The sequence below is a fragment of the Cyrtonyx montezumae genome, unplaced genomic scaffold (assembly GCF_038088225.1).
Source record: "Cyrtonyx montezumae isolate F1298 unplaced genomic scaffold, pur_monq_1.0 scaffold_10, whole genome shotgun sequence".
Taxonomy (NCBI): Eukaryota; Metazoa; Chordata; class Aves; order Galliformes; family Odontophoridae; genus Cyrtonyx; species Cyrtonyx montezumae.
The window spans coordinates 2379431-2395013 of NW_027071826.1; the positions used below are offsets into that span (position 1 = coordinate 2379431).

At 53.4% G+C, this 15583-nt stretch overlaps 2 protein-coding genes across 3 annotated transcripts; both read right to left on the reverse strand.

Annotated features, from left to right (window-relative positions):
- Positions 1-636: 636 nt before the first annotated feature.
- Positions 637-2589, reverse strand: LGALS3 (galectin 3). Its single transcript, XM_065755654.1, has 5 exons — positions 2553-2589; positions 1881-2159; positions 1598-1686; positions 1210-1378; positions 637-877 (listed from the first exon to the last, which is right to left on the reverse strand). Exons 1-5 carry the CDS (start codon positions 2568-2570, stop codon positions 722-724), a joined length of 711 nt encoding a protein of 236 aa, XP_065611726.1. The 5' UTR covers positions 2571-2589; the 3' UTR covers positions 637-721.
- A 4654-nt stretch (positions 2590-7243) lies between these two features.
- On the reverse strand, positions 7244-13858 carry MAPK1IP1L (mitogen-activated protein kinase 1 interacting protein 1 like). 2 transcript variants are annotated; one of them, XM_065748046.1, is made up of 4 exons: positions 13792-13858; positions 9273-9300; positions 8033-8746; positions 7244-7532 (listed from the first exon to the last, which is right to left on the reverse strand). In XM_065748046.1, exons 2-4 carry the CDS (start codon positions 9294-9296, stop codon positions 7521-7523), a joined length of 750 nt encoding a protein of 249 aa, XP_065604118.1. In that variant the 5' UTR covers positions 9297-9300; positions 13792-13858; the 3' UTR covers positions 7244-7520. The 2 variants fall into 2 exon arrangements, with proteins under 2 accessions (XP_065604118.1, XP_065604127.1); XM_065748055.1 differs by lacking the exon at positions 13792-13858 and adding an exon at positions 12747-12918.
- Positions 13859-15583: the final 1725 nt, after the last annotated feature.

Sequence of the window (15583 nt, forward strand, 5' to 3'; positions counted from 1 at the left end):
ACTGGGAAGTGCTGAGGTGAGAGCACCACAGGGCTTGTAAAATCCGTGTGCAGAGCGGCCCTCCCTCAGGTTGGAAGTGTGACAAGGATGTGCTGGTTTGGGCCACCCCAAGCAGCTGTGCAGGCAGAATGAGTCTTTGAAATGGAGGGGGGGAAGGTTTTGCTTCCTCCAGCCTTAGCTCTGCACCCCCTCCTGAAACTCCTCGTTCTGGTCTGGATCACTCTGGAGCTTTTCAGTGTTCTCCAGTGTTGCCTGGTGGTGGATCATCACCTACGCACAAGCCTTCCCACCCTGGCTGTGCAATTCCTACCCTGATGTTTCCCTCCCTTTAGACAGAACCGAAGCAGTACTTTGCAGCACTGCTTTGATATGAAAAGGAGTGACTGCTCAACTGGCAGAGGAACTGAGGCTAAGAGCATTGATCTGCTTTCTGGGACTTCCAGCAGCAATCTTCAACCCTATCTTAACTCTATCTTAACTCATTCACAGGACCACTGCCTGTAGGTCACAGAAAGCTTTCCCACATCTTGCAATTCAGAAATGACTCATAGTCATTATCCTTTGGCAAAGAGGTTTAATTTGTACAGCATGAATTCAGCTTCTTCCACATCTCAACGACTCACGGAAGTACTTTATTGCTTTAAAATAGGCACGCAGAAAGGCACTGTTGTTACAGCTGCCCGAGCAGTGCTAGGCTCCTGTTCAAGGTACAGCCTTGTCATTAAATCATGGAGGTCACAACGCTGCTGAGAGTGATGTCCCCAGCAATGCACAGTTTGGTGATCTCATTCAGTTTCTTCTCCCGGAAGTTGAACTGCAGCAAGTGAGCATCGTTCACTGCCACCTTGAAGTGATCCCCCTCGCAGAGCACCTGGAGCTGGAACAAAAATGCCACGTGAGCCAAAACAGGACCATCAGCTGCAGGAACACCAGCGACCTTTGCCTTCCTGGGGCCCTGCTGTGCTCTTCTTCCTTGGTGATTCAGCTGCAGTGTCTGCCCTGTGACTACACCCCGACCCTTTGTTTGCTGCAGGGAGGGCTGAGTGCAGAGGATTAACAGCTTGTGGAGGGAGTTGGACTGCACTGAGGAAGGACACCTGACAGCACCCTGCCCAACAGCTGCTGCACGGTGATGGTGTAAGTAGGGAGAGTGTGATAAGAAAGGGGAATGGCACATTTGGTTTTATTTCCTCTTTTCATTGCTGTTACCTTGAAGGGAGCTTCAGGTTCAAAGGGAAATCTAGGAGCTGTTCTCTCCTCTTTTCCCCAGTTGTTGTGGAACATTGAGTTACAGACGATGACCCTTTTGTGGTCTTCCTTGAAACGGGGGTTAAAGTGGAAGGCAATATCTTGCCCCCTCTTGAAATCCAGTGAAAATCTGCAAAGGCAATAATCAGTGAGCTGCTTTTTTTTTTTCTGCAGAAGACCTGAGCTGTCTCCCAGGGTAGCTGCAAGGCAACAGGCCCCACTAGGCAACCACAGAGCAGTTCTGGTGGCTCTTACACAGTTGTTTTGTGTCGCATTTGATTTTACAGAAGGTTGGGTGTTAGTGAACTCTGTCCCATAGAACCTTAACACGGCTGTTCCCAGTCTGTACCTGTTGGGATGTGGGTTCACAGTCCCTGTGATGGTTATGAGCATCCGAGGCATGAGTCCTGCAGGCAGGGGCAGGTCGTAGGGCACTTTCTGGGAGAGGACAGGGATTTGGTGTTAGCAGAACAGCACGTTCACAAGCAGCAAAGCATGATGCTCAGGCAAGGGCTGGCTGTTGGTGTGACAGCAGTGTGACTGCTCGTGCACACAGCCCTGGGTCCCTCCCATGGCCAAGCACAGCGAGGAACTGGAGAAACAGAAACCCTGAAATAGGACAGAGCTGTTACCAGTGGAGCAGCTGGAGCTTCAGCATATGGTGCAGTTGGTCCTCCGGGGTATGGTCCTGGTGGTCCTCCGGGGTATGGTCCTGGAGGTCCGTGATGTGGTCCGTGATGGGGTCCATGATGTGGTCCCGGGGGTCCATGATGTGGTCCTGGTCCCCCTGGGTACGGTCCTGGTGCACCCGGGTACCCAGGGTATGCTGGGAAGGGGCCAGGCCCTGGGGGCCGCTGCCAGCCCTGGGGTGGGGGGGCACCAGGGTTGTGAGCAGGCAAGGCGTCGGAGAGCTAGGGAGGGAGGGGAGAAGGAGGGAGGGGGAGGAGAGGCAGCATCCAGTGGGGCTGCCAGCACCTGGCCTTCATGGCCTGCACCCTGCTGAGTGCTGTGGCCCGGAGCCCAAAAGTCCCTTAATGCGACTTGATTGTTATGCAGATTGGCAGCAGCGTGGAATCACAGAATCAGAAAATCATTAAGGTTGGAAAAGACTTCAAAATCCCCCACCCCTCTGCCCGGAGCCCTCAGTGCCACCTCTCCATGGTTTCTGAACACCCCCAGGGGGGTGTCCCCACCCCTCCCGGGGCAGCTGTGCCAACTCCCATCGAAACACGTTCCCCTGAGTCCCCACTTCCACGCGGGGACCACGGCCGTGCTTCTGTGTGTTTAAGGAAAGCAGTACTCACGGAGAAACCGTCTGACATTTTCCTAAAACAAAAACATGAAGGACAGGAGGTCACTGGGGTTTTTTTCCACCCCCACTGCTGGTTCAGGTGGGTGTGGGCAGGGCTGAGAGGGGCCGTGGGGGCTGGAGAGGACCTACAGGGGTCATGTGTGGCTGTTGGGGGGGGGGGGGGGGTTGCAGCCACCCCAAAAAGCAGAGGTGTGCCGAGCAGAAATGCTGCGGCCTGGGGCTGAATTCCTGCTATCAAAGGGTGCATTCATAAGCAACCAATTCAACACAACCCAACTCCCCCCGCTCCCAGCCCCTTCCCGCAGCTCCCTTACCTGCGCTGCCGGGCCGTGTGTCGGGGCTGGCAGTGGGGCTGCGTATTGGGGCCGGCTGATATCCCCACCCCTGGGGCGGGGCACGGAGCAGGGCCCAGCCCCGCGGCTGCACGGCACGAGGACACCCGCGGCGTCCCCTCCCGGCTCTTAGGAGTGTCACCCCACTGAGCGCGGAGGGGATTGGATGCTCCGGGAGTGCGGAGCCGTCCCGGCAGCGCCCGATGTGAGTCATCGTGGAGCCATAAAACCACCGAGGTTGGAAAACACCTCTCAGGTCACGCGGCAGCCCCAGGCCCGAGCTCAGCCTGCTCAGTGCGGTGTGAATGGCACTGATGTACCGCGGAGACACGAGGGGACGCGCAGCCGGGGACAGGCAGCTTTCCCAGGCAGCTTCTCCCACTGCAAAAACATCGCGGCTGTTGTGTATCACGGCTCCAGTTACACAACAGCCACGGCGTTACAAAAGCATTAGAGAAGTGAAAGCAGGGAATGGGAGCGGAGCTCGGGTGCGTTCCCTCGCTCAGCTGAGCTCACGCAGCATCGGCAACGCCGGTACCTGTAGGGGCTGCAGGAAAGGAGGGGATGGGGTGTGTGCGAGGGGATGCTGAGACAGGACGGGGGGAAATGGGTTCAAACTGAGAGGGGAGATTTAGATGGGGTATGAAGGAGAAGTGTTTTATGATGAGGTGAGGTTCAGGCTGCCCTGAGGTGCGGTGCCCCGTCCCTGCACACACCCAAGGTCAGGGGATGGGCTCTGAGCACTGCCGGAGCTGTGCAGGGCCGGAAACGCAACTTGCTTCCCCCTGCGTTTATCTGATTGCATCGTTTTATGGTAATCCAGAAACAAAGGCAGAGGCGATGGATGGAGCTGAGCACTGCAGTGCTCACCCAGGCATCCCGGCAGCACCATGCCTTGAGCACTGCCCTCGAGGAATGGCCTTTCCTAGGCTGCTCTGCCATCGTTTCCACTACCAACCCCATACCATCAGCCCCAGAACGCTTCATGCTGGCTTCTATCAGGAGATAACACACAACAGCAGAACCGTTCGGGTTGGAATAGGCCCCGAAGGTCCCCCACCCCTCCGTGCCCACACCCCTCAGTGCTGGAACGTCCCCATGGGTGGTGACCCCAGCGCTCCTGGGCAGCTGTGCCCCTTCCTCACTGCTCTTTTGGAGAAGAAATGCTTCCTCACATCTGGCGTGGAGCTCTGTGCTCTGCTTTCTGCTGTTCTTGTGCACAGGGTCCCCTGCAAGGAAAAAAAGAGTCCCCACCTCCACGGGACAGCTTATCTAAACGGGGTTAAATCACTTCAAGGCAAGAATCTGCTGACTGGAAATGAACGCCTCCTGCCCACTTTATAGGGCTGTTCGGTTTTTAGTGAGCCTGTAAAACTGCAAACCAGCCAGGCTGGCAAAAATCAGCAAGGTCATCGAGCTCAGCCATCAACCCTGCACCAAACCACACCTCTCCACTGCCTGCAGGGATGGGGACTCCACCACTGCCCCGGGCAATGGTTCCAGTGTCTGATCCCCCATCTCCATGAAGAAATCCTTCCCGACGTCCACCACGAACCTCATCAGCACAACCAGCAGCCATCTCCTCACCTCCCATCACTTGGCACCCAAGGAAGGAGACCAACACCTCCTCAGTGCAAGCTCACCGGTGTCAGGGGAACATTAAGCAGTTTGACATGTGTCTGTGCAAAGCTGTGGAGTTATAATGCCATCTCCCAACCCACCCCGCCACGCGATGGCACAGCGGAGCCCAGGACCTGCCCCAGCCCCAACCCCACAGCAGTGCTTACCCCCAAACAACGCTGCCGGGCACTGCACTGCTGCCCTTTCCCCCTTTTGTCATCCGCTGAGTGAGGACGTCCGAGTTCCCCAGGAGGGCTCTCAAACAGCAGCACTGCCCTCTGCTGACACAGGACCACGCACACCCTCAGTGCTCCTGAGGCACGGGCTGCCCCAACACCACAAAAGGAAAGAGGAAAAACACAGCAGTCAAATCATTCTGATTTTATATTCAGTCGTTGCGGATCAAGGCTGTCCTGTTTTGGTTTTTACTATTTAATTCAAGGCAAAAGAAAGAGCTACACAAGCATGGCAAAGGCTGGGATTGAAGAACAGTGAACACAACAGTCTTGAAAATACGTTTAATGTCTAATCTTATACAAAAGTGACAGCATTTTCAAAAAAATATCAAATCCTGTATTTATAGCTTCTCACTATCGTACAGCAATATTCGTTTCATCTAAAGAAAATACAGCAGCAGGTGGTGATCTATACTTTGAAGATGTGATTGCTTATATTCCATAGTGTAAACAAATGCAGTATGTCAACCTCAAAGCACAAGTCGAAACGAACTTCTCAGCAATTCAACTCAAACGATGCATAGGAACGGACGAATCCCACTGCGAAAGCTTCAGGCCAGGAGTTGCTCACACTTGACATGACATGGGATAGAGTTACTACACGGTATATAGTGACAACTGGAGTCTTCACGCCATAGATTAACAGGAATACCCTTTTCACTGCTATGCAAAGAACTCTGCTCACAAAAAGGAAGGGGTTATGAAAGGGCTCTCGCGACCTCAAGAAATACGAATACACACTGAAAGAAACATCCCATAGATACTGAATTTTAGCCTAAGTGTTCCAGTAATAAATCCTGCCTACTTCAGGAAGAACCGAAGAAGCCCGTTACCACCACAGCTCCCCAACCTGCTGGCCACCCCACGCTGTGTCTGCTGCTTCCTCCCTTCCTGCCTCTTCCCTGCAGACACACACAGTGCTCACGTGGGACTGGTTTGCTGTTTATAACCTAAGGCTGCAGGTATTTCAATGTGAAAGCACTTGAGCGAATGGAGGCAGTGTTCTGTGTTAATTTTTCGCTGCTCGTGCCAGGACAGAGGTGCTGAGGGGCTCTGTTAAGGTAATACTGACACTGGGTTCTGCTTCTTAGGGTTACAGAGCCAAAACGTTTCTGTTCAGCTCCAGTACTGCCTTCCTGAAGCTGAGAGGAAGGAGATGCACGTACCCTCGCTCTCGGTTTGCGTGTTGGATTACAGTGTGTCACAGCCCTGCTCTGCAGAGGCACTGCAGGGTCTGCCACAGGGGCCAGGACAGCTAGCAGGCACCACTACCAGCTCACCCCACCCCCCGTGAAGCTCATCGTGTGCATGCAGGAAGCCATGGAAGTCTGGGAAGAGAATCAACTTGCTTTCACAGTTCCACGAGCTTTCACAGTCCCTACGAGCTACCATGTTCAGCAACACTGCTTCCTAATTCTACCTCCAGAGGCTAAGGTAGGATATCCCACCCGGGGATCAGCAGAGCATCCACGGTGAAATCCAGGCCACGAAGGAGCACTGAGAGCACTGGGGCCACCACGGGGCTGTGCCTCCGTAGCACCGTGCCAGCAGTTATCCCAGCACACTGTGATACAGAGATACAAACTGTCCCCAGAGGAGGGACAGCTGCTCAGCAGCGCGGGCTTCTAAACATTCAGTTCCTCCCCAGTTACACTTAGTGAGGTATGCAGGCACCCAGCTGGGAACACAGCACTGCTCTCCATTACTGTATTCAATGGAGCCCCGACTGGGACGTTGGGGGTGTCCCAACTGGAGCCCCCGAAGGGAGACTTGCTCGTTCCCAGCTGTGGCCAGAAGGATGGCACAAGGGATCTCCGTAGTGGGCAGAACTAAATGCCTCACCAAACCCTGCTGGGGAGGGCACAGCCAGGCTGGCTTTTTGTCATCTAAGCTCAAGTTCAGTTCCTGGCGACCCTAAAAACGCCTGCAGAGTTTACACAACCCGGCAGACAAGTCCAATTTTAAACAACTAGAACCCAGGTTAGAGAGGGAAGTACTTCACCTACGTGGGAATTAATTCTGTACACAGACCAAGTCAAACCTGCAACCACCACAGAACGAGAACCGGCAAGACGACGTCCTCATCGGCATGCACCAAACTCACACTGCTTGCTCCGAAGTGAGCTGCACGTCCAGGTCACTGCACGGGGACACCGAGCACCTCAAACACGCGTCCTCCGCTCCGCAGTCCCACACCGAGCAATTGTTGGCAGTATTTACACAATGCTGAGAAAGCCTTCACACGCTCCGTCTCTTTCCGTTACTGTAGCACGTTCAGAAACAAAGTAATCTGATTTCTTGACCAAAAACAAAATATCTTGAAATAGGCTTTATTGACATTTTGGAATAACCTGGAAGTGGACCAAGATACGGCCAGCCACCCGCTCAACGACAGCACAGCTCTGGCAACGAGACTGAAAGCATTGGTGGAAATGGAAGCTGGTTTTGTTTCACAAGTCCTTGTGCCCATCCTTTACGCTCCTTACTTGGCACCTCTCACGTCTCTGAGGAATACTTGCCACAGTAAGAACCACAGATTTCACTTTTCCTTCCGCTCCTTGCAGCTCGTTTAATTAAACCAAACAATTACGCCAGCACAGGAGCAAGTTAAGGTTATGCAAATGGCTAAATTGCTCCTTCATACCTCAAATGCACATACAAGAGGCAAGTATTCTTCATAGCCCCAAACATTACTGAAACGAAAACTGTAAAAATCTCTGTAAGTAGTGGATGAAGGTGGAAAGCTACAGTACTTTGTTGCCCAGAAGGTGTTCAACGGTAAGGCTGCAAGAGACAAGAACTCGTGGTCATCACAGGGTTTTCACAAAGCACTTAATTCAAAAGCACAAAACTTCCTAGCAAAAGAAAACGTCTCCTGGCAGCGTGTGTCAAGCCATCTCTCCAGATTACACAAACCAGAATCCTTTCCATTCCTCAACATTATTACAAGTCTATTCCCCTTGGAGTCCAACCCCCTACAAAGCAGCTCCCAGCCCAGGGTGCACAGCTCAGCGTCCAGGTGGGTCCTGAACGTCTCCAGAGAAGGAGACCCCACCACCTCTGTGTGCAGCTCCAGTGCTCCATCACTGCACTGTGAAGAAGTTCCCACACACAGTGGTGCAGAACTTCCTATGCATCAGACTGTGGGCATTTCCCCTCGTCCTTTCACACACAAACACAAGCTCTCAAAGCCCTTACCTGCACTAACAGGTCTTACGCTACCCAATTCCCACGCTAAAAAGTATCGAGGTTCAAGACACTGACGACAGCAAGCAAATACTCACATGGGGACCACCAGGCATTGATGGAGCACCAGCAGGACCAGACGGCACTTGAAAAGGATTAGGGGGCGTAGGGTACAGTCCTGGAGCCGGGTACGATCCTGTGGGTGGGGGGAACGGACCCGGCGGCGAAGGTCCCCACGTTCCGGGTGGGACTGTACCCCACGGTACTGTTGGCGCCGGCCCTGGAGTCTGGGTAGGAGCAGAGTATGGCCCCGGGGGTGGATATGGCATGCTGGGAGCAGGATACTGCCCTCCCATTGTCGGTCCCCATGCTCCGGAGGGCATGGATCCCCACGGCCCAACGGGAGCAGGAGGCGCAGCTGGCTCCGTTGGACCACCGTAAGGTCTTGGAAGCTCTGGAAAGGGCATGTTTGGTGGAGGATACTGCCCCGGTGGGACGGGACCCGGCACGGCTGGGGGTGGATATGGACCTCCAGGAGGAGGGCAGGAGGGTCCGGTAGGAGGAGGAGGAAATGGAGCAGGCGGTCCGGGGGGCATGGAAGGATACATTCCTGTAGGAGGAGGTCCGAAGGGCACGCTGGAGGCGGACGTGTTTGGGGGCAGCGTGCTCGGCCCTGCGGGCGCAGCGCTCGGGTTGTTCCAGGGGTGGGATGGCGGCCAACCCTGAGGCGGCTGCCCGGGCTGCTGGCCGGGCTTGGCACTGCTCACTTTGGAGGTTTTAGCAGGAGACTGATCGGGTAAAGCATCTGCCAACTGAGAGAGAAAGCATCAGGGAGGGTGCAACACACCTTCCGGATATGCTCGTTGCCCACGTTCACCCACCACACATATGTGTTTCAATTGCTGGAATGGGAGGAAGAGAGCTCCCCGCGGCTGCGCACAGAGGGCCACGTTCACTCCTGTGCAGCTTCTGTCATTAAGGGAGAAGAGGCACTCTGACGTGCCACGGTGGCAAAGCAGAAGATAAAAGGCAACCTCCTGCACGTGGCAATAAGCAAACGCAGTACAAACCCAGGAAGAAGAGATCGCTGTGTGTTTCTGCCACAGCTCTTCTGGTGCTGTCAGAACACAGCCCCTCCGTGAGCACCGCAGCAGAAGGAGCCCACGAGGCACCCAGAGCATGCACACCCAGAGCCCACGGACTGTCACCTCTGCCCAGAAGCAAAGCAGTGCCAACCTCTCAGCTGTAACCCCCCCGTTCTTCTCAGAGAAGCACCCCAGCTTTGGGAACCGAGTCATATCAGTGGCAGATCTTCAGGAACAAAAAGCCATTACTTACCGAAAAATCATCAGTTCCAGACATTTTGCTGAAAAGTAAGGTAAAATAAAGTGAAATGTCTTGAAAATACAGCACAACAAGGAAGAGATCATAAAGAATTCGACATCGGTCTCGTTCAAACCAAAAGGGATGTCTATGCTGGCGCAGCTCCTCAGCGACCACCCCATGCAGACAGCAGCAGCCCAAACGCCCTCCCCTCCGTGCAGGGCCCAGGAGAGCAGGGCCCTAACAACTGCAGCCTGCAGCTCATCTCAGATGGGACCAATGCAGCACAACTGGGTCACAACACTAAGAAAACACGTTTTGGGTACTGATGCCAAACAAGCACGGTGATATCCAGCCTCCTTTCTAAACTGGGACCCGGAGAAGTTGGTGAAGTCAATGCCCCTAAAATTAAACACGATTACACCCCCATTCACATCTTATTTTCAGAAGTACTAAATATGGATTTTAAACACACTCAAGTCAGTGCATGCTCCTGTTTGCTTCTGCCGACTTCAGCGAGGCAGTCTCGGATGTAGGCACGACCAAAGCCTCTAACGAGCACCTAATGTAATTATGCACCTGGGAGGGATGTAAGAGGAGGAAAAATGCAAATATCACAGAATTGTAGGGATTGGAAGGGGACTCTAGAGATCCAGTCCAACCCAATAAACCAAGACTGCAGTCAGCAGTGCCAGGCTGCCCCCGTGGAAGCAGCTGATGTAGTTTAAAGGTGGCAGAAACTCAGGTCTTGAGATCTGTACAGGCAGCTGAGGGGATCATAAACCCCCCACTGAACTCCATCCTACCTAACACACATACTTCACGTGGAACTCCAGGACCTTCTAAACGTGCATCTGTAAGGTTTGCTGCTTGTTTTTTTTATATCTAAGCAATCCTCTAACAGTACAACAGCACTGCTCCAGGCAGAGGGACACTGAGCTCAGCTTCCCAGCTCATCTCCAGCAGGGTCTGCCAGGGAAGCACAACAGCCCAACGCTCCCAGCTGCCCCCGAGGCACCTCCTCCCCTTCTGCTTCCAGGTGATGCTCCTTCATCCCACAGTGGCCACGTTCTGACCCACAGCCATGCGCTGCTCTTCCATAATTAGTTTATCCTGTTTTCTTCCCAATACTTCTTCACATTTGATCCTTTTGTTCACTGCTCAACCTGACTTCCACAGCAGCGCTTTGTTCTTCAGCGTTAGGGGTCAGCCCATCATTTCATGTATACAATTTCACATCCAACCACTCTGAATTACATCACATTCATCTACACTGAGTTATATTTGCCATTTTATTACCCAAGCCTTACTTCCCTGACAGCACGACACTGCTCATTTCCCAGCAGTGATCCCAGCAGGTGACCAAACCCCTGCTGAAACGCAGAGAGCTCCTCAGCTGCACAAGGACTTATGGGGTGGCTGAGACCACCTGAAAAACACGATCTACTGCAGAAAGCCCACGGAGAAAGTCACAACGTACACTGCAAGGGGGAGAAGGAATAGAGGAAGTGCACCCAAAGGGCAGCTCAGAAGGAAACCCCATTATCTGTCCCTGTGTGAGACACAGTAGTGAACACAAGCTGAAGCAGTGGATGGCTACAGCAGGGGCAGGCCTAGCCTGCAGAATACCATCATGAATCCCCAGCATTTATCACCTGATCATTTCAAAGGAGTTCTGTGCCGTGGAAGTGAAGGAAACAATCCTGCTGTGCGGCTATCATGAAAACCCTGCAGTGGAGCACAGCTTCTCATAGGATTCAGAGGCTCTCCCCCTTTGGCAAGCAGACTGGAGCAACATCTGGCACAATGAGACAGTGCCAAGCATGTCAAGGATCCTCTCAAGCAGACAGCACGGCCTGCATCGGGGACATCCTTCAAACAGCCGTGTCATCCACACACTGCCACCTCCCTTTAGGAAGGATCCTGCCACTGTCAGACACATACACCATACAAACCCACTTGTGCTTACAGCTAGAATCCATATGCCATTCCAGCTGCACAGCAGCAAGCTCCAGCCAGATCCTTACAGAAATGCCAGTTCTGTTTGCAGAAGCACTGCCCGAGGCACCCACATGTTCAGGACTCTGACACTGCTGGACAGAAGGACTCCAGGTAACGCCACGTCACGGTCTGTACCACCAACAGAGGGGCTCAGGATCTCACAAACACAGTAGGAATTAACAACGTGCAGTAAGAATGGTGACTTAGTGGGCTCCACACTGCAGGCAGGAGAAAGGCCGAGATGAGCACCTTCACAGAGCTACCAGGTTAATCCTACCAGCAACCTTCAACACCTCCTGGGATGGAGGAGCATTCTCTCCATGCTCTCTGCCCTCCCTGGCTTTTCTCCACCACCACTCCCTGGTGGCTGCCATTGAAAGAGCTGTCCCAAACACCTCTTCCTTCTTTTGCCAAAGCTGTTCACAAACACATCGGCTGCACGACTCGATGCGACAGATTTAGTTCCTGTCTCCAAGATCATCTCCCAAACAACAGCAGAAAAGCATTCTCAGTGCAGGAGGAGCTGCCACTTTTCCACTGGGTGGCACGGCTCTACCAGCAAAGAGGTTCTTCTGCCACTGTGACATGACTAATGCCTACCAGCAAGACCTTGGCTACAGGATTCCTGCCCACAGGTGGAACTACACAGCACAGCCACACAGATCAAATGGAAAAGACAGCTTCCTCGGGTTCCCTAAAATATGCAAATTTCTGCAGCTTCTGCCTCCAGGCACCAACGGTTCATTGCTGCCCCTCTGTTTTTAGGCTCTTTGGGAAGCCACACAGCAGTTTGCCTGACCCCTGCCTTCATCCATGAGGCAAAAAAATGGCAGCAAGACCAGAGAGAAAAAGCTGCACTTACACAGTCAGCACCTGCTCTAGATGTGATCTTTTTCATCCTTTCCCAAGCCTGTTTAGACAGCTAAGAAGGCAGAAGCAGGATTTTTAGTCTTCAGATTGCCAGGACTCATTCAGTCGAGAACGACAACCAAAGCAATGCTCGTTAGTGCACTTGCTACAATTACCAACTCACAGAAAAAAAACCAACTCGAAACAGTCTTCAAGACCCATAAAACGTAAGGCCATAAGGAACTGTAACTGTTCTGTTTCCCCACACAGGACAAGCTGTCCCATTCCACAGCTGCCTCCCCACTGAGATGAGACCTGCTCCCCCCAGCCCGTCCCCACATCACAGACAGATGCTTCCCAAATGAAACCACTGCTGAGGTCTCGACTCCCAAGGACCACTCCTGGCCACAAGATCCTACCCTGGGAGTTTTACATACATACACATTAATCTGTGCAGCTCAGAAAGAGTTAAGATCTCTCTTCCACAGCTTCTGAACATCCTTCAGAGGCACACAGGCCATTCAGAGCACGTTTTATTTCTGGCTTTAGCTTCCACATATCAATCCCCTGGAAGCCATCCTGAAGCTGTAAATGCCAACCAACATCTACCCCCTCCTCCTGTCGATGCCGTGTACTCACAAATCATTAGCTCAACGTGAGCAGCTAGCAAAGGTCCTCCTGCACCAGGCTGCTTTCAGAGCAACACCAGAACTGTGTGTCATCCTCCAGTATCGGCCTCGCCAATGACAAGCAGAACCCCACGCCCTTCTGCTCCTCTGCAGAGATCCTTTCTGTGGATAACTGCCTCTCGGGACACAACCTGACTGAACAGACACAGCTGGTGCCGTTTCATTCTCGATTCTGCACCGTGAGGATATGCTTGAATGAAATTCAGCTTCAAAAATACCTAAAGTGCTGTACAGGATGGGCTCGATGTTCTGCATGCCGTTTCTACATCACTCACTGTCCCCCCACTGCCCTAGGGAAGGGAAGCTTCAGGATGTGTCTTCTCTTTGTCTTTAATCGTTATTTAAATGATAAAGAGCCTTTGTTTCTTACATACGCTGACAAAAGAGCAAACAGTACGAGGTGATCACTGCTCTCCCTGGGTGCTCTCTCTCCAGGAAACGTTCTCCTCAGCACTGCACTGTGCTCCCTGTGTCAGTGAGTCACCCACCTGAGGGACAGCAACGCTCGAGAAAACGAAACGATTTTCCACGAGCAACGGAAAACTGGTTTGGGACTTCATTAAGAGCGTCTAACGCACCACGCGCGTTCGTTTATACGTTCATTTACAGAACGAGACCAGGCCCTAACAACAGAGACCGACCAAACGCTCCGCGCAGCTGACGCAGAGCGGCCCCCTCCCCCCAAGGCGCGGAGCAGGGGCTGCTACAAACGAGGCAGCTCGGCCTCCCAGCCCCGCCTAGCCGCAGCCACCGGGCAGCCCCTCCCCGGCGCCTCGGAGCCCCGCGCCCACCCCGCCCCGAGCCCCCACCGCTCCCCGCGGGGCGGCGATCCCGGCACCGCCCCCGCGCAGCTCCACAGGGCCCGGAGGGGCACAGCCGCCCGCAGCCCGACGGTCCCCGCGGCCGCGGGAAGAGACGCGGCGCTCCGCCGCTCGGGCCCCGCCCTCCTTCCCTCCCTCCTCCGTCCCCGGGTGAGGGCGGCCGGGGCCCGATACCTGCGGTAGGAGCGCAGCTCGGCGCAGGCCGCAGCGGAGCCAGGCAGCAGGCGGCAGCCCGCAGCACCACCGCTACGCCCAGGCGGAAGCGGAAGTGCGTCACACGCCCCGCCTCCACGCCGACCGGAAGGGCGGGGCGCCGCGGGTCATGTGGTAGCCCCCCCCTCCTTCCCGCCGCCAACGGCTCCAGGGCGTTCACAGCGCTTCTGTGGGCGCTGCCCAGGGCCTCTGTGTTCCTTGCTGTACGCAGCCGGCCCATCAGAGTGCCAGCAGTACTCCTCGGAGGTCCCAGCACTAAGACCTGGCTGCACCCCACTGGGAGACGTTGCTTTATTCTCTTAAGTTGTGCAGTGGAAAGAAAAAAAAAGTTGGGCTGAAATTAGAAATTCAGAGCTTGCATGCCATTCTTAGGGAACACAATGGAAACTGTGTGTAGCAAAATTGGCTCTGAATTGTAAGGAGCATTCTTTTCCATTACTTCATTTTGAGACCTGCTGTGGTATTATTTCAATTATTCAGAAGAGGAGTTTCGTGCCACAGTGTGAAAGCAGCTCTTCACTGCAGCTCTGCTGTTGCCTGTGCTGTTGCCTCTGCGTTACAAGCCTGAGCCACTTTGGTTTTTTTCTTTGGCATCATATAAACATCTGGGCTGGAAAGCAGCTGTGATTTAACCTCCTGATCAAAACAGGGCTAACTCTGAACCTTGTCCTCTTGGGTTTTGAGTGTCTCCAAAGACAGAGATTGCACAACGTCTCTGGATATTCAGCCCTGTCCTTAAGTACCACTGCTGTGAACGCCACCATTGTGCCTTGCGCTGGTTGGACTTTCCCTTGCTGTGACTTTCCAAGGCCAAACTGTCTTCCTGAGAGCAGTAGGCCATATTGAAAGAGGGTTTCTAACTCTCTGCTACAAGCAATATCATACCACCCATGAGCACATTGATCTCAGGCTTGCTGAGAATGCAGCAGTGTGGACAGTGTGAGCTTTTGGATCTCTCCTGTTGGATTCTTGCTTACATGACACTGGATTTCAGCTCCTTGGAGTCAGGCAACTCTATTGCACGCGGAGGGCGGTGCATGCCACAAGCAGTAAATCCAGAGGAGCAATGACAGCATGTTTTGTGTACCTGCTGCTCTTACAGCAGCCAGTGAGAGGTGGAGATATGCTCTGAGGAATTAGCTGAGCCTCCCTGAAGCTAGGTTTTAAAGGATACCAGATGGTGTGCTTGACACACGTGGTGAGCTTTTGTATGCTTTCCCCTATGGCCAATCACCCTCATAAAATAAATCACTTTGAAAATGAAGCTGCCCCTAGTTAGTAAGTGCTCTTTCTCAAGGCAGAAGCTTGTTGCCACAAAGATGAAATCATAAAACCAGTTCAGAGTGCATGGGGATGGCAAATGCGCCCTACTGAGATGATGAGAGAAACTGCATTGAACTGGAAAGGAAGCGTTGCTGCTTGTTGTGGAGTTATGAGCAGGTGAGCTGTCATTAAAGGCACTCTGATGGTCACCTAGATTCTGGTATGGGCGTTTGCGACAAGGAGAGGATTTCTTTGGGTACAGTTTCTTTGTGCAGTAGTGGCTGTGATAGCAGATAAGCCGCTGCGTGAGCTTGCTTTCAGATTTCAGAGCTCCTGATGAAGGCTGGAGGCAGTACAGAGAGTTCTATTCATTGCTCTTCAGTGAATAGGAATTAGAAAATTCCTCTCTGTGTGACATCAATGAAGCCTACCTGACTGCTGGTGCTCTCAGAAAGGCCCAAACCCTCCGCCTCCCTCATGGCTCCAGGCC